This window comes from Zea mays, chromosome 7 (genome assembly GCF_902167145.1).
Source record: "Zea mays cultivar B73 chromosome 7, Zm-B73-REFERENCE-NAM-5.0, whole genome shotgun sequence".
Classification (NCBI taxonomy): domain Eukaryota; kingdom Viridiplantae; phylum Streptophyta; class Magnoliopsida; order Poales; family Poaceae; genus Zea; species Zea mays.
The window spans coordinates 1,414,630-1,440,130 of NC_050102.1; the positions used below are offsets into that span (position 1 = coordinate 1,414,630).

At 47.3% G+C, this 25,501-nt stretch overlaps 3 protein-coding genes and 1 long non-coding RNA gene across 4 annotated transcripts; 1 reads left to right on the forward strand and 3 right to left on the reverse strand.

The window, feature by feature from the left end:
• Positions 1-433: 433 nt before the first annotated feature.
• LOC100284842 (uncharacterized) lies at positions 434-5,233 on the reverse strand. Its single transcript, NM_001157737.2, has 12 exons — positions 4,967-5,233; positions 4,704-4,821; positions 4,409-4,490; positions 4,217-4,304; positions 3,972-4,130; positions 3,266-3,439; positions 2,886-3,017; positions 2,220-2,285; positions 1,587-1,726; positions 1,411-1,502; positions 1,150-1,306; positions 434-835 (listed from the first exon to the last, which is right to left on the reverse strand). Exons 1-12 carry the CDS (start codon positions 5,147-5,149, stop codon positions 715-717), a joined length of 1,512 nt encoding a protein of 503 aa, NP_001151209.2. The 5' UTR covers positions 5,150-5,233; the 3' UTR covers positions 434-714.
• A 511-nt stretch (positions 5,234-5,744) lies between these two features.
• Positions 5,745-6,708, reverse strand: LOC100193853 (uncharacterized). The gene is made up of 3 exons (NM_001138934.1): positions 6,492-6,708; positions 6,294-6,389; positions 5,745-6,207 (listed from the first exon to the last, which is right to left on the reverse strand). The coding sequence occupies exons 1-3, from the start codon at positions 6,600-6,602 to the stop codon at positions 5,911-5,913; spliced, it is 504 nt and encodes a 167-aa protein (NP_001132406.1). The 5' UTR covers positions 6,603-6,708; the 3' UTR covers positions 5,745-5,910.
• On the reverse strand, positions 6,630-8,873 carry LOC100501514 (uncharacterized). Its single transcript, NM_001196216.2, has one exon. The coding sequence runs from the start codon at positions 8,830-8,832 to the stop codon at positions 6,931-6,933; it is 1,902 nt and encodes a 633-aa protein (NP_001183145.2). The 5' UTR covers positions 8,833-8,873; the 3' UTR covers positions 6,630-6,930.
• A 742-nt stretch (positions 8,874-9,615) lies between these two features.
• On the forward strand, positions 9,616-10,491 carry LOC109940756 (uncharacterized). The gene is made up of 2 exons (XR_002263408.1): positions 9,616-10,088; positions 10,171-10,491. It is a non-coding gene; the product is annotated as an uncharacterized lncRNA (long non-coding RNA).
• The last annotated feature ends 15,010 nt before the right edge of the window (positions 10,492-25,501 follow it).

Here is a 25,501-nt window from a genome sequence, read left to right on the forward strand (position 1 = left end):
ATAATATATACGTGTGTATTAATTGTTTGACTAAACGACGACACTTGCTTAGTTGGGAGGAGCTAGTTTAGGAGTCACTTGTTGCATTATGACATGTATGTATGTATGCACGACGAGCTAGTTAGCAGCCATAGATTCAATTCAACGATGCTAGCTATTTTCTTCTCTTCTCACTCTTGAGAGTGAGTGAGCTCATCACTTCCTCATGACTAATCACTTGCTCAACGATGCTGTTTTTGTTTTCTCTCCTCACCTACAGACTGATGACTAAGACTCATTCCTGTCAAATATTTTGACTAGATACACATAGGTGCTGCTACAGGAGTCAGGAGTCAGGACCTTGGACAAGTCAGAAAATTTCACCTAGCTAAAAAAAAAATTCACGAGTCGGACTGATCAGTACTTTTTCTGCAATATATTGTAGGTAGACTGATTATGAACTATTCAACTCTCCAATAATCTCCAGAACGAGAGGCGACATTCTTATCGCGCGCGGTCAAGGAGGGCTAGCTATTTCCACCTCTCCCCACCACCAGCAAGTACAAAACAATTCACAATTATATACTGGTATGGCAGTATAATCAAATGGCGGACTTTTTATTCAATAAACAATAATCCCCGCACAACCTGCTTTTCAAGGGAGTTACAATAACTAATAAGCTTCCAATCAATAATCTCTTCTTCAGATCTGTAATCTCTTGTTTCTCTTCCTGCTCACAGCCTGGAGTAGCCCTCGTACTGTTCCATGAACGAGTCGTTGAACTTCTTGAAGCTCGACATGATGGCAGGGAAGTCTTCCTCCGCTGGAAGGATAGTGGTCCGAAGGTGGAACACCCTGTGTTCAGAGAAAAAAAAAATCCACCACTTCAGTAACGTCCTCTCAGGTTTCTCACTCTGTTGTTGTTCACAGACAACAGAAGAAAATCAAAGTGACATGTCTCAGCAGGTACTGATAAGAATATATATAAAAAAAACTGGATCAAAGCCAAGAGCAGCGGATTCATTTTCTTTCCTTTTTTTTCAGTGACACTATGGGATGTTTACTGATCTGGTTTCATACTATACCTACTCCGTTCTAAAGCGTTAAGTTTATGAAACTTCATACATCAAATGTAACTCATCATTTATATATAAAAAAAGAGCACTTACCCTTCCTTTTGCCCAAAACCAGAGCCCGGGACAGTGGAGATTCCTGTCGCCTCCAGGAGCTTGAGGCAGTAGAAGACGTCCGCTGATTTGCCGGCTCTTCTTGCCGCCTCAATAGCTCTCGGTGGCAGACGTATTTGGGGGAAAGAGTACATAGCTCCTGTGACAATACAATCAATCCAATTGCAAGAGCATCGAGTAAGCAAGCAGTAACCATAGTCTTACATCGATGAAAACCAACAAGGTCCAGAATTTTGATGTTACCTTCAGTGAAATTGCACACGACGTTTCGGCAACTGTTGAAACCATCTGTCATCATGCGTGCTCTCCTCCTCAAAGATTCATGGATGGACTTGCTGCAACGTCATTTGGGGCCACATCAAACTTAAGAATGTACAAAAGAGAGAGAGAGAGAGAGAGAGAGAGAGAGAGAGAGAAACAATATCTCGCAAAGGTCCATTTTTTCTGTTGAAACTGGAGGCAGGCTAAAACTTCTGAGGGGCAGCATGTTTAACCTTTCAGCAGCGAACTTCAGGTACGAGATATCTCCAGGTTTAGGAGGGTTAACCATTACTCCCATCTGTAAAAGGCAAACATAGTCAGAACCCCGGTCTTTTTTTTCTCAGAAGCAACTCAGATCTGCTTTGTTGTAATTTGGTAAAGCAAAGAAATGAAGCTTCAAGCAAATTATCGTAGCTTGAACTGAATTAGGTTAAGATCAATTGGTGTAAGTCCAAAGAATGGAAAAAAATGCATATGGTAATGAACCTGTACAACATCGCAGGTTAATGTGAACGAACAAGCTTGCCACTAACACAAACCACGAAAAAAAGAAGAGAATATAAAGATGCTCGTGCAATTATCTACACATCTATAGCTATACTGATCCATAACACTTTTGAGGATTTTCTGATTCTGCATGAATAAAATCAGTGGTTGACATAATTTGGATTTGAAAACTTCAGATTGAGGTCCCGAGATGAATCCAAACATACGTCGTTCCAAAACGGAGTACCTGGTTTAGTGAAGAGCAAATGAATAAAGAATAAAACATCGAGCGGTGTTTCACTTACAAAAATTTGCCCAGGAACGTTTGGACTCAGTGCTATTGATGCAACCTTGTAGATCTCATCTACTGTCTGCAAGCTCGAATTAAAAGAGTGGTTAGCATCCGACCTTGAACAATAGAATCTAACATAAGCCTTATTTAAGTGCTCAACTTGTTTAAAGGAAAAATCTTAACTGACAAAGTTTTAAAAGGTTTTCAGAGCATTAACACTACTCTACAGTTTACACTGGACAAGGAAACCAGTGTAAATGTACATTGTGGTGGCCTAAATATGTACCTCCAGTAGACCCTATTGATTACTCTACAATTTCTTGTTTTCACACAAAAAAAACCTCTGCAGTTTCTGAAAGTTTGTCAAAGGAGACTTTGGTAAAAGTAAGATATTGAATTATTGATGCAACAAATGAAACAACAACACTCTAGTCAGTTGGATGGACCATTGGGCTCAATTGCATTGTGCAACATATTCACAACTAACGAAGTTAAATGGCACAACATGGCCTGTTAATTATGCTGACAGTTTACTTAATGTGTTTGCAGCTGGGTATTAATAACTCAATATTTTCCAATATCTCATTTACATCTTTTTCATACACTCATTGTAGCTAGGAACTTTCGAATGATACTTGGGACAAGTGACATTTTGACAAATGCTGCAACGACATATTACCTTGGGAGGAAGATTTGTCATTTCGAAGTATCCACCACGTTGTCCGCACTCTCCCCAGTACCCTTTCGACACAGTGTGGAAAGAAACAACCTGAAGCTCACTGCTTATTGGCGGACCCATGTCGAACATAACCTGGAAAAAAATTGAGAAAGGCAACATAAGCAACGATTTTTGGAATGCCAAACAATCTTTTAGTGTACCATGTTAGAGAGATAATCTTGTGTTTTAGTTCTTAATAAATATAATTGTTCGTATGTGGTTCTAAGGGATGTTTTGGTGAGCCCACATATCATAGGATTGTCAGATGAAAACCGTAAACTTAGGTCAAGTTGTAACCATGACTTCATGAGAAAGAATCATTTGTCAGAAATCAAAAGTACCTTTCTTGCGCTTATAAATGGCCGCTCATCTTGATAAATGTTCTGTTGATACACTTCATCTGCAAGCAGAACTAAGTTTTCATGGTAGCAAAATTGCAGAAGTTCCTTTATATTCGCTTCACTAAGGCATTGGCCAGTGGGATTTCCTGGATTTATCATCACCATCGCTCGAACCTAAGCATAACAGGTAAGGGGAAAAATGATCAGAGCGGATACATAAAAAAATCAGCAGAGTGGAATACATAAAAGAAAGAGAGAAGTCACATTTTGACATGAGTAGCATGACTATGACGGTTACCAAAAAAAAACTCTGAAGCTGAAATGAGTTTAGTGATCAATATAATCATTAAGACCAAAGTTCTACATGCTAGCTGTTAGTTGTTAGGTGATCATACTAACAAAGATTTCCTACAAGCTTGCTGGACATGACAAGTTGTTGAACTAAGGAGAATGATTTGAAGCCCATGGCAGAAAATGTTCAGGAGTGGTAACACTAAGGGAAATGCTGGAAATGGCTCGATGATGCTAGAATCAATCAATGATACACGGCCGCCATTTTAATCGGTATCACTTTCTGTATCCATGAATATGTAACTACAGATGGGAAAAGGCGAGCTCATAATGCCATGCGCAAAAATTGCAGAAATCATGTAGCAAGAGAAGGTAGAATTTTGATTAGCGCAATGATGACTAATAAAACACTCACAGAGATTCCCTTGGACCGTGCCTCCGCCACTGTTTGCCGGATATTCACAAAGTCGAGGCTCCAGTTAGCCTCTTCTTCCAAGTAGTACGGGACCAGAGAACCACCATAGAGGGAAATGGTGGCGGAATAAAGTGGGTACTGAGGAACAGGGACCAAGATCTGGCACAGAAGGTTTTGGTGAACAAGATTAGTCTTTATTTACATCCATCTGTGGAGAAGACAATGTTTTCCAGGAACAAGCATACCCCGTCCATCTCGTTTCTAATGATGGTGTTCAGGATCTGCATCACACCTTTGCTGGCACCGTCTGTGAGGTAGATGAGTTCCGGATCACTGCAGCAGCAAGCAGAGCGTACATAGAAGCGTTGTTACGGACAGCATTGGCCTACAGACAGCTCTCTGGTAGAATTTTCAACAGTAACGTTGTCAAATCCAACCTGGGATATCCATCACGCTTGTGGATGAAGTCGGCAACTTCCTTCCTGATTCCCGGGATGCCGCGGGAGTCACTGTACGCACCTGATGGTGAGATGATGATGATTAAAAAAAAACTTGGTCAGAGTACTCGTAATCTCATGATGTGGCTATCTATGAACCTACGATAAAAGTTGCTCCTTTTTTTTCGATTATTATTCATCCAGACTGCAAAAGATCCGATACTCCTGCGCTCATTATGAACCCTTGCAGGAAGACAACAGTAATCAGGATATGTATGGTAACGCACGCACGCACCTAGACCGCCGGGCGCCATGGCGAGATAGTGCTTGGCCCTAGCGATGGCGTCCGCCGGGAACATGAGGCCGACGTGGGGATCGTCGAGGAGGAACGGAGCCTGGCACAGCGCCACCACCTACGCGCGCGCGCGCGCGCACACACACACACACACAAACACACACTCTCCAGGGTTTAGTCGAGTTGAAGCCAAGGCGTGGATGAACCGGGATGCGAATGCGATGCGAAGCGGAGATGTGGACGATCTCGCCTTTTTTCCTGACCTGGCGCGGGAAGGTGAGCGGTTTCTGGCCGAGGGCGTGCGGGTTGCCGACGTTGGTGAAGATGATCTTCTTGCCCTCCTTCTGCAGCTCGGAGGCGCGGAGGTACAGCTCCCCGCGCACCGCGTACTGCACCCTCTTGACGTTCTCGTTCAGCTCCTCGTAGTCGAGAGGTTTCCTCGCCATCTTGCGTCGCGGCCGCGTTACTCCGCCGTCGCCGCCGCCGCCGTTCCGGGGGAGTTGTGAGTGGACTGTGGCCTGTGGGTGGATGAGGACGAAAAGCAGGAAGCAGGGGGGCAGGCGAGGATTTGTACTCTACCGCTGCTGTGCTGACTGCTGGCTGGAGGCAGAAAGGTTTGGAATAAATAATGTGAACTTGTCGCGTTGCGACCGTGGAGAATTTTGGGTGGGAGAGGATAAGAGGAGACGCGGATCAACGGCCACTGGTTTGGGATATCGCCGCGCCTGCGGTGGAGAAGCCCCCGGCGGCCGGCGACGAGACGACGACGACCCGTGCCAGATCATGCAGCTTTTGCAATTCATTCAGCACTGAACCTGAACTGCCCGCCCCATCAGCGTGCACTGGCACTGACGAGAACGAAGCTTGTTCTATACTCAGCTCAGCTTGCATTGCATGCATTCCATTGTGCCACATGGTATGGTATCCTACCACTCCTCCAGCCTTTTGTCTGGATCTGGAGGGCCTTTTTATCCCCTGCACGGCTGCACTGCACTGCACCATTTTTGTTGTAGACCAGACACAAACAGGAACAGGAAGGATCCTACAACACTTGAGTGACTTGGCTTGGATTTCATGCTGTCCCCAACTGTACATTAATAGGCAACACATGAACTACCCTGACTGACCCAGACCCCATTAAGTTTACAATCCGACATTCACAAGAGGTGAAAATGCGATTGCTTCGTGTCGCCTGTTCTTCCTTCCTTCACCTGCTGGCTGCAGCAGGAGGGATGCTGACCCACTGCAGCTGCAGCTGAATCTCCCCGCTCTCCACGTTCCTGAGGCGGAGGATCATGTCCTGCGCGAACTTGCCGTTCCTCCAGCACACGTGGCTCTCGTCGGCGAGGCAGTTCGTGGCGCTCGGCCGCACCGACAGGATGATGGCGCCGTTCCTCAGGCTCGCCTCCGGGCTCGCGTTCGCCGCCTCCACCAGCGGCGCCACGTCGATCTCCGCGTCCCCCATCGGGTCGTCCCTGCTGAACGTGTCCTTGTCGAACACCTCCTGTAAGACGACGTAGTAATGCAATGCGTCACAAGACAGTTAGTCTTTAGATAGAATGCATTGGCAATGGCAACTGACAGACTCACCAGCTTCAGAGCTAGGCTGGGATCTGTGACGGTCAGAGTTAGCTCCTCGTGCCAGATGGGGTTCACAGATCTCTTCTTCACGCTCGTCTTAAGTTTCTGCGTGCATGCAGAACCATGACACAACACTTAATTTCTGCATTCAAACGCTAATGAAATTGGCAGCAGTGCCAAAAACAAAAAAAAAATAAAAAATACAACCTTCTTGCCAAGTCGTAGGACGACATACGGATCGCTGCCTCTTGCGTCGCGGTAGGCAAGGTTGATGCCCCTCACCACCCGGACTTTCAAGAGGCCTACCAATCCGTCCATGATCCACTCAAATGTTCCTGTAAGCTTCAGATTACAAATAAAGACGGAGCGTGGGACGAAGAAGGCGCCTAATTCGATCGAAAGAATTAGGCGACTTCTTTCGTCCCTCACTGACTGGAGCTTCTGCTTCCATCGGCCTAATAAATAGGGATCCCTGCTTGCCATTCATTTGGTGGTCTGCATTAATCGCCGCTGCTTTGCAATTGCAACCAGCCAGCGCAAAAAAAAAAAAAGCCTCCGGTTTTACTAATTTTAGGACGGATGGCAATGTCTTTTTCTTTGTTTTTTGGTTGGTTCTGCAAACTTTGTGCACAAGAGCTAGCAGCATTCACCAGTAATCCCCACAGCTGCACGACCCGTCGACGAAATGGTGGAACCTGTTCCTGTCCCTGAACACGATCTTCCTCCCCGTCGCCTCCGACACCAGCTTCAGCACGGCGTGGCAGTCGGCGCACGCGCGGAGGTTCTTCACGATCTTGATGCCCGTCCGGGGAGGCGTGCTAATGAGCCCGAACGCCAGCGCGAGCTTCTCGCTGTGCACCGCCAGCGCCCTCTCCTTGGCCGCGTCGTCGAGGTCGTGCAGCACCAGCTCGGTGTGCGGCACGTGCCCGCGCGCCCTCGCGATGCTGTTCACCTCCTCTAGCTTGGCGTAGATCTCCGCCGACCGCGGGTGGCTCCGGTCCCCGGCAACGAACTCCACCACCCGCCGCCCGACCTCCACGGCGCTGCACCCGGGCTCCTTCTGCACGCCGCTCGCCCTCATCATCGACCGCACCCGCCCCACCTCCCGCCACTTCCCCGCCGCCGCGTACATGTTCGACAGCAGCACGTACGTGCCGGAGTTGGCCAGCCCGTTGGCCACGAGGTAGTCGGCGACGCGCTGCCCCAGCGCCAGGTTCTTGTGCAGCCGGCAGGCGCCGAGGAGCGACGCCCACATCGCCGCGTCGGGCTTCGCCTTCATGCTCCGCACCAGGTCGAACGCTTCCTCGACGCGCCCGGCGCGGCCCAGAAGGTCCACCATGCAGCCGTAGTGCTCCACCTTGGGCACGATGCCGTACTCTTCCTCCATTGCCGCCAACAGCGCGCGGCCCTCGTCGACGAGCCCGGAGTGGCTGCAGGCGTTCAGCACGCCGATGAAGGTGATGTCGGTCGGCCAGAGCCCCTGCGCCCGCAGCTGCCCGAACGCCTCCAGCGCCTCCCGGCTGCGCCCGTGCATCGCGTACCCGTTGATCATGGCGTTCCACGCCACCACGTCCCTGTCGCCGCCGCCGCCGAGGTCGCGGAACACGGCCACGGCCTCCTCCAGGCTCCCGCACTTGTAGTACATGTCGACGAGCGCCGTGCCGACCCTGGCGTTGAGCCGCACCCGGGCCCGGCGGCCGCCGTTCGCCACGAACGAGTGGAGCCACCTCCCGGACTCCGCCGTGCCCAGCTGCGCCACCGCGGAGAGCGCCAGCACCACCGACACCTCGTCTGGCTCCACCCCGGACCTCAGCATCTGCCGGAACAGCCGGAGCGCCTCGCTGGGCCGCCCGTGCTGCGTGTACCCGTCCATCATGGCGTTCCAGCAGACCAGGTCCTTGCGGGGCAGCGCGTCGAACAGGCCGCGCGCGTCGTCCAGCTGGCCCATCTTGGCGTAGCAGCTCAGCATCGCCGTCACCGACACCACGTGCGGGTCCGGCCGCATCCCGTCGAACAGCGCGCGCGCCGCGGCGGCCTCCCCGGCGCGCGCGTACATGCCCAGCAGCGCGGTGGCCACGTACGGCTCGCCGGAGAGCGCCAGCTTCACGGCGTACCCGTGCAGCGCGCGCCCGACCGCGAGGCCGCCGCACGCCGGGAGGGAGGCCGAGAGGGTGTGCGCGGTGGGGAGGAGGCCGTGGTGGGACAGCAGCATCTCGGAGAGGAGCGCCAGCGCCGCGCGGTGGAGGCCCCGGGAGGAGTGCGCGTGGATGGCGGACGTGTAGAAGACGGCGGTCGGGTCGGGCGTGCGCCGGAGGAGCGCCACGGCTAGGTCCAGGCGGCCGGACGCCGCGTACGCGCGCTGGAGCCGGAAGGCCACTGCTTTGTCCTGGTCCACGCTGGCGCGCACCGCCGCGGCGTGGATCTCGGCGGCGCGGCTTGCGGACGCGCAGCCCGCCAGTAGCGCCGCTGCGCGGTCCGCCGTCAGGGCGCCACCGCCGGCCGGGTGTCTGGTCGACGCCGGCGACGGGAGCACGGCGGCGGTGGACATGGGACTAGATGATCAGTAACCGCAGCTTATCCTCAATGAGCGCAGAAGCCGTAAAAGCGATAGTATTATATTATTTTACATATTTTATTTTATAATTGATCTCTTCGATTCTGATTTCTGAGACCCTGTCGGCATTTCACGGTGGCTTCGCTAGCTCTCGTGTAGAGATGGCAATTTGACATTTGGATATGGATATCCGACGGATATCCGATCCAACGGAGCCGGTATGGATACATGTTTTGACCCGTGGGTCAGATCCAAATCTGATCCGAAGTCCGGCGGGCATGGATTAGGATATTACCTTCTACTCGCGGGTTATTCGTTGGATATCCGAAATCGACTCATAGTGTATTTTTTGGCCTAGCCCATATTACATAGCAAAGAACAAATTCTAACACCATAAACCCACGCCTAACGAACCTAATTTCACACTGTTGGCTGCCCCTTATAGCATTGATGGCTTCCTAAGCTGTGCCTCGAGGCCCCTTCCAAGTCTCATAGACTGTAGCACCACTGACGGCTAGCCCTTCCAAGCTCTAGTGCTCCTAACTGAGGCTCGCATGTCCATAATAATTTTTTATTAAGTTTTAATTGTGTATGATGGTGAATTGAGAAGAAATTTAATTAATTATGCTATTAAATTATTGAATAAATGATTGTGTCTGTCATATCCGACGGATATCCGAAACCCGTCCGAAATCCGATGGGCACGGGCATGGATATAAATTTCTACCCGCGGGTACGGTCGCGAGCGGATATAGGTAGCAACCGCGGATATGGTTGCGGACGGATATTTGCAATATCCGATCCGAATCCGATCCGTTGCCATCCCTATTCTCGTGTCGACGCGTGCCCACTACGAGCCGTGAGGATTAGTGTGGATATCTTCGTCCCTGTGAGTTCTTCCTTCCCCTTCGCTTCTCCGCTCCCCTCCTAGTTCCAACGAGATCCCCGTTTCCCTCCCCTTGTAACGTTGCTGACGCGCGCTCCTAGTTCTCTGTTCCCCTCCTAGTTCCGGCGAGATCCCCATTTCCCTCGTGTATTCACAGTTATGTGTGTGACGTGTGCAGTGCATTTCGCTGGCTCCTCCATGGATTCTTTTGGCCGTGGACTCCGACCCCGACGCCTACATTGGTGAATCTGTTGGCATGGAATCTGGTGGCACGACTGCAGCTTTCATGGATTCTTCTTTTGGCACCGAGACTCTCATGTTGACTGCCATGGACTCTCATGTGGGGCGAAATGATGCGAGTAAGGTAGATTGTGATTGATCTTTGTTTATAGTAAAGTTAGCTATGTGATGTCTTTGATTCCATTCAGTTGAGCGCTGTCATGTAGGACAATGAGATGGTACAAGCAACATCTAGGTTAGATTGGGATTCTATGGTTCTCCGTGATGTTTGGGAGGAGGAATGGGGACATGATGTTTGAGATGCAGATGTATTCTCAACTTGGACTTGCTGAAGAGGACAATGCTGAGGAAAGTAGAAGAGAGGAAGCCTTTAGAGGTGTTACAAGGGATTTTGAACAATCTGAGCATGTTATGTTTTTGGAAGAGAGCCTTATAGACCAAGCATGCGAAGACTACCTACCAGATGAGAAGAGTGTTATGTATGATAAAACAAATCCATCAATGCAACCTGGTATTTTGTTTCCTAACATGAAGGAACTTCGAATTGCTATGAAAGAGGTCCTAACATGAAGCTATTTAGTGGCCAAGTTCTATGGAGGCTGGTTTGAACCCTCTTGATATCCTGAAGGGCTTGAATAATTTGGAAACATCAAAATGGGTGTCTTGAATAATGGAGTATCGTCGTTTGCAAATTAGTGTGGTTCAGATTGTTAAGCATGAGGTCCAACTTTGGATCATGGCCGTTGCCAAAGTAATGGCCAGCGCCATGAAAGAGGTTAGGTAGGCCGGTTTGAGCTCCTATGATATCCATAGGGAGGGGGCTTGGATAATCTGGAAACGTTGAGATGAGTGTCGTCAATCGGTATCAACACTCGCAAAAAGGGTGGTTCGGATTATTAAGGATGAGGTTCGATTTCTGGTCATGACCGGTGCCAAAGTTTTGGCACGTCTGACCGTAGTTGAGGCTTAATATCTTTGAGAAGTCGCAGGTAGTTTTTTTGTGTGTTCTGAAGTGTCATGTTGTGCTGTGCTATGTGTTCTTCTCAATGCAATGATATATGTTGCTCTCATGTGTATTCAAGGTGGGGTGGGGGAGCAGGTTATGGTCATTCATCGCCTCATCGCGTTGTCGATATATCTCAAAGTGTCGTCTCATGTCACACCCGGCTTTAAGGGACAAAGCCAGGTGCATCTCATACATGCGCCAAGAAGACAACATATACAATAACAGAGTGTATAGAGATAAATGTCACAATAATCAGAGTAATTATTACATAGCGGAAGACTTACAAAAATAAAAGATAAATATACAAGGATCAAACTAAAATCCATCCTTGGCGCCAGAAAGTCAACTGGGAGACGACGACCTAGACCTCTCACGAACACAGCGCACAACCACCATGTGCCTCATCTGATGGTACCTGCTCTTGACCTGTGGGGGGTGTCAGACAGCAAGGATGAGCTCACACATGTTCATTGCTCAACAAGTTGTGGGGAATAATGTGACATGAACTCGCCAAAGGTGGGAGTTCATGTGATGTGTAAGGCTGATCAACAATAGGGGTTAAAGCTGAGCATTGCTTTTAATAAGTTGGTCAAAATTTTATTAGCAATTACTAGATGTAAGTAAATACCAAACCATAATAAAATAATAGAACAAAATTAATAAATGATCCCATGCAATGCAAATGACAAATTGAATTTAAGTTCCATAGATTAATCATCGGAGAGTCCTGAGCCGCTCATGACCGTGAGCTCGGCTAGTATACCAGTTTTACACTCTGCAGAGGTTGTACCCTTTACCCACAAGTCGTGTTTCCCATGTCGTCGGGTGAAAGTCGCCTAGAGGGGGGGGGGTGAATAGGGCGAAACTGAAATTTACAAAATTGATCACAACTACAAGCCGGGTTAGCGTTAGAAATAAAAATGAGTCCGAGAGAGAGGGCGCAAAATAAATCGCAAGCAAATGAAAAGTGTGACACGCGGATTTGTTTTACCGAGGTTCGGTTCTTGCAAACCTACTCCCCGTTGAGGAGGCCACAAAGGCCGGGTCTCTTTCAACCCTTACCCTCTCTCAAACGATCCCGCGGACCGAGTGAGCTTCTCTTCTCAAATCAAAACCGGGAACAAAACTTCCCCGCAAGGACCACCACACAATTGGTGTCTCTTGCCTCGGTTACAATGGAGTTTTGATCACAAGAACAAGTGAGAAAGAAAGAAGCAATCCAAGCGCAAGAGCTCAAAAGAACACGGCAAATCTCTCTCGCTAATCACTAAAGCCTTGTGTGGAATTGGAGAGGATTTGATCACTTGAGTGTGTCTAGAATTGAATGTCTAGCTCTTGTAAGTGGTTGAGAAGTGGAAAACTTGGATGACTTGAATGTGGGGTGGTTGGGGTATTTATAGCCCCAACCACCAAACTAGCCGTTTGGTGGAAGTTGTCTGTCGTATGGCGCACCGGACAGTCCGGTGCACACCGGACATGTCCGGTGCGACAGCCACGTCACCAGGTCGTTAGGGTTCCGACCGTTGGAGCTCTGACGCTGGGCCCTCCTGGATGTCCTGTGGTGCACCGGACATGAACTGTAGGGTGTCCGGTGCGCCAGCATGGGCGTGCCTGACCTCTGCGCGCTCTGGCGCGCATTTAATGCGCTGCAGGTAGCCGTTGGCGCCTGAAGTAGCCGTTGCCCCGCAGTTACACCGGACAGTCCGGTGTACACCGGACATGTCCGGTGAATTATAGCGCGCCAGCTCTGAGAATTCCCGAAGGTGAAGAGTTTGAAGTCGATCTTCCCTGGTGCACCGGACACTGTCCGGTGGCACACCGGACAGTCCGGTGCGCCCAACCAGGGTGCCTTCGGTTGTCCCTTTGCTCCTTTGTTTGAACCCTTTTTCTTGGTCTTTTTATTGGCTTATGGTGAACCTTTGTACCTGTAGAACTTATAAACTTGGGCAAACTAGTTAGTCCAATTATTTGTGTTGGGCAATTCAACCACTAAAATTAGTATAGGAAATAGGTGTAAGCCTAATTCCCTTTCAATCTCCCCCTTTTTGGTGATTGATGCCAACACAAACCAAAGCAAGTATAGAAGTGCATAATTGAACTAGTTTGCAAAATGTAAGTGCAAAGATTGCCTATAATTTGAGCCAATAAATATTACTTACTAGATGTGCATGGATTGTTTCTTTATTTTTAACATTTTGGACCACGCTTGCACCACATGTTTTGTTTTTGCAAATTCTTTTTAAAGTCCTTTTGCAAAATAGTCAAAGGTAAATGAATAAGATTTTTGCGAAGCATTTTTAAGTTTGAAATTTTCTCCCCTTGTTTCAAATGTTTTTCCTTTGACTAAACAAAACTCCCCCTCAATAAATTCTCCTCTTAGTGTTCAAGAGGGTTTTAAGATATCAATTTTGAAAATACCACTTTCTCCCCCTTTAAAACACAAAGAGATACTAATTTGAAATTTACCAATTTGAAAATCATTAATTTTAAAATTAGGGTGGTGGTGCGGTCCTTTTGCTTTGGGCCAATACTTTCTCCCCCTTTGGCATGAATCGCCAAAAACGGATACTTGGAATGAAATATAGGCCCTGTTCTAACTACTATCTCCCCTTTGGTAAATAAAACATATGAGTGAAGATTATACCAAAGACGGAGAGTGATGTAGAGCGACGGCGAAGGATGAGTAGTAGAGTGGAGTGGAAGCCTTTGTCTTCGCCGAGGACTCCAATTCCCTTTCAATATACTTATGACTTGGTTTGAAATACACTTGAAAACACATTAGTCATAGCATATATAAAAGAGACATGATCAAAGGTATATTTATGAGCTATGTGCAAATTAGCAAAAGAAATTCCTAGAATCAAGAATATTGAGCTCATGCCTAAGTTTGGTAAAAGTTTGTTCATCAAGTGGCTTGGTAAAGATATCGGCTAATTGATCTTTAGTGTTAATGTATGAAATCTCGATATCCCCCTTTTGTTGGTGATCCCTAAGAAAATGATACCGAATGGCTATGTGTTTAGTGCGGCTATGCTCAACGGGATTATCCGCCATGCGGATTGCACTCTCATTATCACATAGAAGGGGAACTTTGGTTAATTTGTAACCATAGTCCCGCAGGGTTTGCCTCATCCAAAGCAATTGCACGCAACAATGGCCTGCGGCAATGTACTCGGCTTCGGCGGTAGAAAGAGCGACCGAATTTTGCTTCTTTGAAACCCAAGACTGTAGCATCCCAAAAATTCAAATCCTGAAATTTTCTCAAACTCGCTCTAAATTCAAAATGAATTTCAAATTTCATTTCAAAATGTTTGTTTGCGAGTTGATATCAGCAAATAAAATATAGTGGTCTATATTCTCTCCAAAATCCTCCTCAAATATCCTACAAATGTTTCTCCAGTGATCCCCCTCAATTTCTTTCCAGAAATACCGCCTAGATATTTCTCGAGTAACCCCCTTCAAGTTCTGTCCAGAAATACTGTCCAAATATTCCACATATATATCTCCAAGTATTTTCCTCTTGAGAAATATCTTCAGAATCATTTTTCAAGTCCCTATAAATATTTTCTTCATAACTTTCCTCATGCCCATACATATACGTATGTCTCCGGTGTCATACGGTGAGCTCTACAAGCTAATCTCACTTATACAAGACAAATACATGCTAACCTCCCACTAATCCTCTCATCCTCCCACTAATCCTCTCATCCCTCCCCCTAATCCCCCCACCATGGCTATAAATAGAGGGGCAAGGGCCTCCTCTCATCCCACCCCAAGCCATTTCATGGCAACTCTCTCCCCCCCCACACACACCCACTCCATGTTCCACACAAGCACACACTAGCACAAGGATCGTTCGATCGTTCTTCGATCGTTCGTCCCCCTGTTCTTAGTTTGTTCGTTCGTTCGTTCGATCGTTCGTCCGATCGTTCATGGTTCGTTCGTCCGTTCGTTCGTCCAAATAATCTTTTTCCTGCCGTTATGCTGCCGAAATTTCGATCGTTCGTTTGTTCGATCATTCGATCGTTCATCGTTCGTTCATAGTTCCCTATTCATCGTTCATCGTTCGTTCATAGTCCCTATTCATCGTTCTTCCAGATAATCTTTGTTCTGCCGTTATGCTGCCGAAATTCCGATCGTTCGTTCGTCCGATCATTCGATCGTTCGTCCGTTCGTTCGTCCAAATAATCTTTTCCTGCCGTTATGCTGCCGAAATTCCGATCGTTCGTTCGTCCGATCATTCGATCGTTCGTCCGTTCGTTCATAGTTTCTATTCATCGTTCATCGTTCGTTCATACGACTATTCACTGTCACTATTCACCATTACTATTCACCGTTACTGTTCATCGTTACTATTCACATACACTATTCATCATCGTTACTATTTATCGTTACTGTTCATCATCGTTACTATTCATCGATGATGTCTATAATTACTTTTCCATCGCCACTATTCATCGTTACTAATCATCGTTACTATTCATCGATCATCCGATCGCCCCAAATTTCAACTACTCATCCATCATGCTGTCCAGTCCACTTAATACCAGCCAGACCCATATTCCAGTCATACGGACTCCGGTGACTGTGATTTTCCTTCCAGTAGGGAACTTCCCATCTGGTCACCCATCCTAGGTTTCTCCAAGTTGAGCATGCTTAACTTTGAGATTCCTTTGAACCAGGCTTCCAAACTCAGATTCCAATAATTCTTGTTTCTAAATTCTTATCAAATTATTCCCTATCCAACCATGTCATCCCTTAAGCATGGTTCATGTTTCAGAAGACTCCCAAAATACTCTCGTCCCATATTCTGCCTATAACTCTCCTGTTCATACTAAGTCAGATGATTCATTCGTCACTATTCTCACCAACAGTGAACTTCATTATGCTACACCACATACACCCAGCTATAAATACACCCAGCTACCCTCTCCCTCTCCACACACACTCAACACCCTCAGCCAAGGCAAACACCCCACCCACTCAGTTACTCTGCTCTGCCGGCTACACGCATAGTGTCGCTTCGCCTCCAGTCCACCCTCCTGGTAAGCACCTCCGCTCCACCACTAGTAGTATCTCAACACCACATGACACATATTCTACTCAAGACTCTACCCATCCATGTATCATTATTCTGACCACTATACTAAATATTTGTTGGTATACTTGCTCGTTTGTATGTTTGCTTGTTCATGTTGCATAGTTATCGGAGCGTTCGTGCCGTCTCGTGGAGGCCAGATCCACAAGTCTACGCTAGGCGGTGGAGCCAGAAGCCAGTTCCGCGAGCTCCCCTTCCCCCTTCGCCGAATAAGCACGGCAAGCTCACTGGATCCCTTTGATGCATAAATTACCTATGTTTTTCAACCACAACCCTCAGCCTGTTATTTTATGCATGATATGATTTTGAGACAAGTTATTATGGCCACCCAGCCGCTTGCCGCAATCAATCCCTGATATATATGTTCCAAATGATTTGAGAAAAGGTGTGAGTTTTCAAAAGAAAATGCTTTTCAAAATGTGTATGATGAAGGGTTTTCACCCTTATCACCTTGTGAGTGGGATAATCAGGGACTCCCTGGTTTAGGGGAGGGTCTAAGGTGATGGCTCAGCTGGTTTAGGCGTGAGCAGAAGGATTGTCCCCTCATATAAGGACCGGTTTGTCATCTTCACTACCTGTACTCTTTAATAGTGCAACCACTCGAGACTGTGTGGGCAGTCACTCAATCTGAACTCGTGCGGTCCGACCCCAGGGTTATGAAGGCTGGGGAGCACCAGGAGGATAAGGAGGGGGAAAGTTTTGTCTGGTTTGGACATGGTGGTGGCCTGACTCCTTCCGGATAACCGTTAAGGTTAGGACGTGCGGGGAAAGAAAGAGATTCGGATTCGGGTCTCACTAGCTATGAGATCGTAGAGCCGGACTAGTGGGTAAAGTGTACACCTCTGCGCAGAGTTCAAACCTATTCGAATAGTCTGTGTCCACAGGAATGGACGAGTCTGGTATGGTATGGCAATTAATGTTTTGTTTTCAAAAAAAGGTGCTTTTGAGAAAAGTGGTTTTTAAAAGGTTCGGCGGTTGAGCCGTGAGCTATGGTGGACGGGAAGTCCAGTAGCTGTTTTTGAAAAGGAAAACCAGTGGGAAACTGCTGAGATACCTGGATGGTTTAGTCCAGGGGATTTTGTTCTAATATTGAAAAACTTTCTGCTCCTTTTGGAGAGGATGCGCTTTGCAAAAATACAAAATGTTTTTCAAAACAACTCTGCATAAAATATTGCTGTTTCTGCAAAATATCCTGAGCTCCACATATTCCATGCATTATATCTGATTTCCCCATTCCGCGGGTGAAGGTGGGCTGCTGAGTACGTTTGTACTCACCCTTGCTTATTTGTTGTTTTTCAGAAAAAGGAGATCGGGTAAGAGTTACGACTGTTCCCAACCTTGCCTGTGGCTGTTGGACCGCTGATTTGCTTCACTGCGTATATCGGGCTGCTTCAGCCCCACTCTGATGATATGTCCCGAGTTGTGGACCAACTCTTAAAGTTGTTCGCCACCTTTATAGGTTGGTCTCGTTTAAGCAGATCTGGAATCATCTGATGTATAAATGTGTTTACTAGCCTCCTGGGACTAGTAATTGTATCACATTTGAGTCCCAGAGGATTGGGGACGCTTCAGGTGGTATCAGAGCTGTTAGGTTGACCGCAGGACGTAACCCTTAGCCTGATCCAAAAGTTTGAGTCCAAACTATTTTCTTAAAAAAAATCTTGCTCTCATCCCTTCATTTCAAAAATGATTTCCCCTTTCCTTCTCTCAGAAGTCAAATGGAGGTTCGCTGCCAAACCAGCTTGTGCCAGAATGAAGATGGTTTCCCCAAGTTGCTGAGAGCATGCACAGTTCGCCTCGGAATCAGGAGTCAACCAGAGTATGATGGTCGTGAATTCATCGAGCATGGCACAGAGAAGTGTGTCGTGACTGTATACATTGGATCCAGTCCGCACCATGTGGAATGGAGTGTCACTGCTGGTGGGCACATATTCAAAGACACCTGCCAAGTCGTTGCTCGCAAGGCATTGAGGGCCCTGTGTCAGATCTATGAAGAAGAAGTGGCCGACACACCGCTCAGATTCTTTCCGCCCTTTCAGAGAGACCGTCCTGTTTGGATGGCCAGGATGCGTGCATTGGAAGGTCAGCAGTTGCTTGAGGACGACCTCACAGTCGTGTACCTCACCGCATACCTGCTCACCCTGGATGCACAGTATGATTTCTTGGCTCGGCACCACCGTCAGATGATTGCCCGAGCAGAAGATGCAGAGAAGCGCAACCGTCAGCTCCATGTGGATCTCACCACAGCTCAAGCCCGTGCAACTGCCTTGGAGAGTCGTGAAGTCATTGCTGTTGAAGCTCTGAAGCAAGCCAAGGATGAGCACGTCTAGAAGTTGATGGAGGCCTACTTGGTAACCCATAACCAACGTAGAGCCCTGCGGATCCAAGAGCCCGCTTCATCCAACCCTGTTCAACCCATCAAAGCTGAAGACCCCCAGATTCTTGAAGGTCACCCGGTCTCTATCAGAGGAGAGAAGAAGGCTTGGGAACTCCCGGAAGGAGCCATAGTCTTGGAAGGAATTCCAGTCTCCCCTAAGGCTATGGATAAGCAAGAGCACCCTGAATCCTCCCAAGATCCCCCGCTAGAGTTGTTTAAGCCCCTCGCCATGAAGAAGATTCCAGCACCCTCCCTTGAGGTCAAAGAAGAAGCTGCAAGCACCCCGCCAGCACCGCCGCCCTCAGAGGAGCTACAAGAGCCAGTCCCGCTTGAAGAAGAGTTCGACCCTGTTCTACCATCTCAGTCGCCGCCAGAAGAAGTCATCAACATCAGCTCCCTGTTGACCCATCCAGGAGATGTCTCAGATTGGAGTTGTGTGCCAGCCCTGCCAGAAGAGAAGCTGCCTGGTCTGAAGTTAGTTATGCCCAGTCCTCTGCATGCATTGGGTAGTGAAGTTTTTCTTCACTTTGGCTAGAGCCCTGCATGTATGAGAGGTAATCATGTAGACTCGTGTTTTGCAAAACTCTAATTGTGTGGCCCCCTAGGGCATTTCAAAATGAATTTCACTTGATGTTTTCTCCCCTTTTGAGTGCATATGTGATGCTTTAACGTTAATGCTCATAAGTTGCATTTAGCATAGTTCTCAATTCAGGAGCCAAGCAATAGTAGTTATGCTTAGCCCCCGAATCTGAGTAGCCCGTGCTTTGGAAAAACTCTATTCTACCCTTATTCAAAACATTTGATTTGTTTGTGCTTATCATTGTTGAGCTTGTGTTTTTTCTTTTCGTTTTTCTTAAAAAGGTTTTCTCTAAAAACATAGATCACAAATTAGAGCTAATCCTTACCTTATGCTTCCATTCTCATCTTAACCCATCTGAAGAGAAAAGTGCCTTACCCAAGAAGATACCGGGAAGCTTACCCTTGAAGCCTGGAATAAGCTACAGAGGAACCTATCCAGTCGCTTAGTCAAAAGGACCGACCGTGAGAATCAAAGCACTGCCCCTGAGTCAAAGTAAACAGGAAAAGAGGACAGGAGTTATTACCATACAGAGAGGCAAAGATTCTTGGAACCAGAGACCACAAACATCAGGGTCATCGACCCCACCACTCACCCGTGCCCCTCGCACGCGTGCCCGCCTGCATGCGCACTACCACCACCCCACGCCCCCCTTTGCAGCGCACTACCGCCGCCCACGCCACCTTTGCAGCGCACCCACCGCCACCATCATCGCCGGCAACACCAGGCCCCCCTCCCCTTATCGCACCCGCTGCCGCGTAGCACCTACTCCATCACCACTACTCCGCAACCGAACACCCCCGCTCGCCTATAAACCCCCCCCCAGCTCCCTCAACTCCCATCTCGCACAAAGCAAAAACAGCCCCGATAAAATCCCCTCTGCCAAATTGCAAGCAACTCCATTTTCCCACTCCCTCGCCTCTAAGATCCCAATGCTTGGTGATTCTTGGGTTGAAGACTGTTGTACATGGTTCATAGTCTTTGGTTTCCTCCTCTGTATGATGGTAATACTCATCGATAGACTCCTCCAGTGGGAAGAGCAAAGAGAAAGAAAGGGTCAGTGAAAAGAAGATAGCGAAGAGAAGATGAGAAGAAGGTTCTCCCAAAATCAACCCTGTGTCAGTCATCTCTCCGCAGCGTGCTCAAGCAGCAACAGCAGAAGAAGGCCCCGTAACACCCTTGTTATGAGGTACTTCAAGGAGTTCAAATCCCCAAGATTCAAGAGTTCTACCCTCATTCTTTTTAAGTGGGGTAGTATTCCAGTAAGGTTCCTGCTATGGAGAAAAGAAGAAGGCCTGTAGCAAGCTTGTGGAGGACCAGATCATCGAAGCATATAGGTTTCTGGATGAGAAGTGGTCACCCAAGTTTTGTTGATGAAGCACCAGAAGACCAGTCAATGAAGGAATCCATGTGGGAGTTCGCAAGAGAAAGGTTTGCGTGTTGGCATCGATGCTTCTTCAATAAGCTAGCTGCCAAGCGAAAGCGGAAGCCTGAAGATGATCTTTGAGTAGCCAGAATCAGCGCTTGCAATCAGCAACCGGATGCCCCTCAAAGGCCAGATTTTGTTGAAGTTCCATCTCCTCGAAGAGTCTGCAAAGTGAAGATATGTAGCTGAAGTAAAGCTATACCCATAACCCATCTAAGCCAAATCTCGAGGACGAGATTCCTTTTAAGTGGGGTAGATTTGTAGCATCCCAAAAATTCAAATCCTGAAATTTTCTCAAACTCGCTCTAAATTCAAAATGAATTTCAAATTTCATTTCAAAATGTTTGTTTGCGAGTTGATATCAGCAAATAAAATATAGTGGTCTATATTCTCTCCAAAATCCTCCTCAAATATCCTACAAATGTTTCTCCAGTGATCCCCCTCAATTTCTTTCCAGAAATACCGCCTAGATATTTCTCGAGTAACCCCCTTCAAGTTCTGTCCAGAAATACTGTCCAAATATTCCACAGATATATCTCCAAGTATTTTCCTCTTGAGAAATATCTTCAGAATCATTTTTCAAGTCCCTATAAATATTTTCTTCATAACTTTCCTCATGCCCATACGTATACGTATGTCTCCGGTGTCATACGGTGAGCTCTACAAGCTAATCTCACTTATACAAGACAAATACATGCTAACCTCCCACTAATCCTCTCATCCTCCCACTAATCCTCTCATCCCTCCCCCTAATCCCCCCACCATGGCTATAAATAGAGGGGCAAGGGCCTCCTCTCATCCCACCCCAAGCCATTTCATGGCAACTCTCTCCCCCCCACACACACCCACTCCATGTTCCACACAAGCACACACTAGCACAAGGATCGTTCGATCGTTCTTCGATCGTTCGTCCCCCTGTTCTTAGTTTGTTCGTTCGTTCGTCCGATCGTTCGATCGTTCGTCCGATCGTTCATGGTTCGTTAGTCCGTTCGTCCGATCGTTCGATCGTTCGTCCGTTCGTTCGTCCAAATAATCTTTTTCCTGCCGTTATGCTGCCGAAATTTCGATCGTTCGTTTGTTCGATCATTCGATCGTTCATCGTTCGTTCATAGTTCTCTATTCATCGTTCATCGTTCGTTCATAGTCCCTATTCATCGTTCTTCCAGATAATCTTTGTCCTGCCGTTATGCTGCCGAAATTCCGATCGTTCGTTCGTCCGATCATTCGATCGTTCGTCCGTTCGTTCGTCCAAATAATCTTTTCCTGCCGTTATGCTGCCGAAATTCCGATCGTTCGTTCGTCCGATCATTCGATCGTTCGTCCGTTCGTTCATAGTTCCTATTCATCGTTCATCGTTCGTTCATACGACTATTCACTGTCACTATTCACCATTACTATTCACCGTTACTATTCATCGTTACTATTCACATACACTATTCATCATCGTTGCTATTCATCGATGATATCTATAATTAGTTTTCCATCGCCACTATTCATCGTTACTAATCATCGTTACTATTCATCGATCATCCGATCGCCCCAAATTTCAACTACTCATCCATCATGCTGTCCAGTCCACTTAATACCAGCCAGACCCATATTCCAGTCATACGGACTCCGGTGACTGTGATTTTCCTTCCAGTAGGGAACTTCCCATCTGGTCACCCATCCTAGGTTTCTCCAAGTTGAGCATGCTTAACTTTGAGATTCCTTTGAACCAGGCTTCCAAACTCAGATTCCAATAATTCTTGTTTCTAAATTCTTATCAAATTATTCCCTATCCAACCATGTCATCCCTTAAGCATGGTTCATGTTTCAGAAGACTCCCAAAATACTCTCGTCCCATATTCTGCCTATAACTCTCCTGTTCATACTAAGTCAGATGATTCATTCGTCACTATTCTCACCAACAGTGAACTTCACTATGCTACACCACATACACCCAGCTATAAATACACCCAGCTACCCTCTCCCTCTCCACACACACTCAACACCCTCAGCCAAGGCAAACACCCCACCCACTCAGTTACTCTGCTCTGCCGGCTACACGCATAGTGTCGCTTCGCCTCCAGTCCACCCTCCTGGTAAGCACCTCCGCTCCACCACTAGTAGTATCTCAACACCACATGACACATATTCTACTCAAGACTCTACCCATCCATGTATCACTATTCTGACCACTATACTAAATATTTGTTGGTATACTTGCTCGTTTGTATGTTTGCTTGTTCATGTTGCATAGTTATCGGAGCGTTCGTGCCGTCTCGTGGAGGCCAGATCCGCAAGTCTACGCTAGGCGGTGGAGCCAGAAGCCAGTTCCGCGAGCTCCCCTTCCCCCTTCGCCGAATAAGCACGGCAAGCTCACTGGATCCCTTTGATGCATAAATTACCTATGTTTTTCAACCACAACCCTCAGCCTGTTATTTTATGCATGATATGATTTTGAGACAAGTTATTATGGCCACCCATCCGCTTGCCGCAATCAATCCCTGATATATATGTTCCAAATGATTTGAGAAAAGGTGTGAGTTTTCAAAAGAAAATGCTTTTCAAAATGTGTATGATGAAGGGTTTTCACCCTTATCACCTTGTGAGTGGGATAATCAGGGACTCCCTGGTTTAGGGGAGGGTCTAAGGTGATGGCTCAGCTGGTTTAGGCGTGAGCAGAAGGATTGTCCCCTCATATAAGGACCGGTTTGTCATCTTCACTACCTGTACTCTTTAATAGTGCAACCACTCGAGACTGTGTGGGCAGTCACTCAATCTGAACTCGTGCGGTCCGACCCTAGGGTTATGAAGGCTGGGGAGCACCGGGAGGATAAGGAGGGGGAAAGTTTTGTCCGGTTTGGACATGGTGGTGGCCTGACTCCTTCCGGATAACCGTTAAGGTTAGGACGTGCGGGGAAAGAAAGAGATTCGGATTCGGGTCTCACTAGCTATGAGATCGTAGAGCCGGACTAGTGGGTAAAGTGTACACCTCTGCGCAGAGTTCAAACCTATTTGAATAGTCTGTGTCCACAGGAATGGACGAGTCTGGTATGGTATGGCAATTAATGTTTTGTTTTAAAAAAAGGTGCTTTTGAGAAAAGTGGTTTTTAAAAGGTTCGGCGGTTGAGCCGTGAGCTATGGTGGACGGGAAGTCTAGTAGCTGTTTTTGAAAAGGAAAACCAGTGGGAAACTGCTGAGATACCTGGATGGTTTAGTCCAGGGGATTTTGTTCTAATATTGAAAAACTTCCTGCTCCTTTTGGAGAGGATGCGCTTTGCAAAAATACAAAATGTTTTTCAAAACAACTCTGCATAAAATATTGCTGTTTCTGCAAAATATCCTGAGCTCCACATATTCCATGCATTATATATGATTTCCCCATTCCGCGGGTGAAGGTGGGCTGCTGAGTACGTTTGTACTCACCCTTGCTTATTTGTTGTTTTTTCAGAAAAAGGAGATCGGGTAAGAGTTACGACTGTTCCCAACCTTGCCTGTGGCTGTTGGACCGCTGATTTGCTTCACTGCGTATATCGGGCTGCTTCAGCCCCACTCTGATGATATGTCCCGAGTTGTGGACCAACTCTTAAAGTTGTTCGCCACCTTTATAGGTTGGTCTCGTTTAAGCAGATCTGGAATCATCTGATGTATAAATGTGTTTACTAGCCTCCTGGGACTAGTACTTGTATCACATTTGAGTCCCAGAGGATTGGGGACGCTTCAAAGACACCAAGGATCTTCCCAAGAACTGGCAAGTCCCCGATGTGCTCTTCCTATTGATTTTGCACCCCACCCAATCGGCATCCGAATAACCAATCAAATCAAATGTGGATCCCGGAGGGTACCAAAGCCCAAACTTAGGAGTATAAGCCAAATATCTCAAGATTCATTTTACGGCCATAAGGTGTGATTCCTTAGGGTCGGCTTGGAATCTTGCACACATGCAAACGGAAAGCATAATGTCCGGTCGAGATGCACATAAATAGAGTAATGAACCTGTCATTGACCGGTATACCTTTTGATCCACGGACTTACCTCCCGTGTCGAGGTCGAGATGCCCATTGGTTCCCATGGGTGTCTTGATGGGCTTGGCATCCTTCATTCCAAACTTGGTTAGAATGTCTTGAGTATACTTTGTTTGGCTAATGAAGGTGCCCTCTTGGAGTTGCTTGACTTGGAATCCTAGAAAATACTTCAACTCCCCCATCATAGACATCTCGAATTTCTGTGTCATGATCCTACTAAATTCTTCACATGTAGATTCGTTAGTAGACCCAAATATAATATCATCAACATAAACTTGGCATACAAACAAATCATTGTCAAGAGTTTTAGTGAATAAAGTAGGATCGGTCTTGCCGACTTTGAAGCCATTAGCTATAAGGAAATCTCTTAGGCATTCATACCATGCTCTTGGGGCTTGCTTGAGCCCATAAAGCGCCTTAGAGAGCCTATAGACATGGTTAGGGTACTCACTGTCTTCAAAGCCGGGAGGTTGCTCAACATAGACCTCTTCCTTGATTGGTCCATTGAGGAAGGCACTCTTCACGTCCATTTGATAAAGCTTGAAGCCATGGTAAGTAGCATAGGCTAATAATATGCGAATTGACTCAAGCCTAGCTACGGGTGCATAGGTTTCACCGAAATCCAAACCTTCGACTTGTGAATATCCCTTGGCCACGAGTCGAGCTTTGTTCCTTGTCACCACACCATGCTCATCTTGCTTGTTGCGGAAGACCCATTTGGTTCCTACAACATTTTGGTTAGGACGCGGAACTAAATGCCATACCTCGTTCCTCGTGAAATTGTTGAGCTCCTCTTGCATCGCCATCACCCAATCCGAATCTTGAAGTGCTTCCTCTACCCTGTGTGGCTCAATAGAGGAAACAAAAGAATAATGCTCACAAAAATGTGCAACACGAGATCGAGTGGTTACCCCCTTATGAATGTCGCCGAGGATGGTGTCGACGGGGTGATCTCGTTGGATTGCTTGGTGGACTCTTGGGTGTGGCGGTCTTGGTTCTTCATCCTCCTTGTCTTGATCATTTGCATCTCCCCCTTGATCATT

Coding starts and splice junctions, on each gene's coding strand:
- LOC100284842 (NM_001157737.2), bottom strand. CDS start 5,149: ATGGCGAGGAAACCTCTCGACTACGAGGAGCTGAACGAGAACGTCAAG. Junction 1,503..1,586: donor ATGGACCTTTGCGAGATATT/GTTTCTCTCTCT, acceptor ATGACGTTGCAG/CAAGTCCATCCATGAATCTT. Junction 1,307..1,410: donor CGTGTGCAATTTCACTGAAG/GTAACATCAAAA, acceptor GTATTGTCACAG/GAGCTATGTACTCTTTCCCC.
- LOC100193853 (NM_001138934.1), bottom strand. CDS start 6,602: ATGGACGGATTGGTAGGCCTCTTGAAAGTCCGGGTGGTGAGGGGCATC. Junction 6,390..6,491: donor TCCTACGACTTGGCAAGAAG/GTTGTATTTTTT, acceptor GCATGCACGCAG/AAACTTAAGACGAGCGTGAA. Junction 6,208..6,293: donor CCAGCCTAGCTCTGAAGCTG/GTGAGTCTGTCA, acceptor GTCGTCTTACAG/GAGGTGTTCGACAAGGACAC.
- LOC100501514 (NM_001196216.2), bottom strand. CDS start 8,832: ATGTCCACCGCCGCCGTGCTCCCGTCGCCGGCGTCGACCAGACACCCG.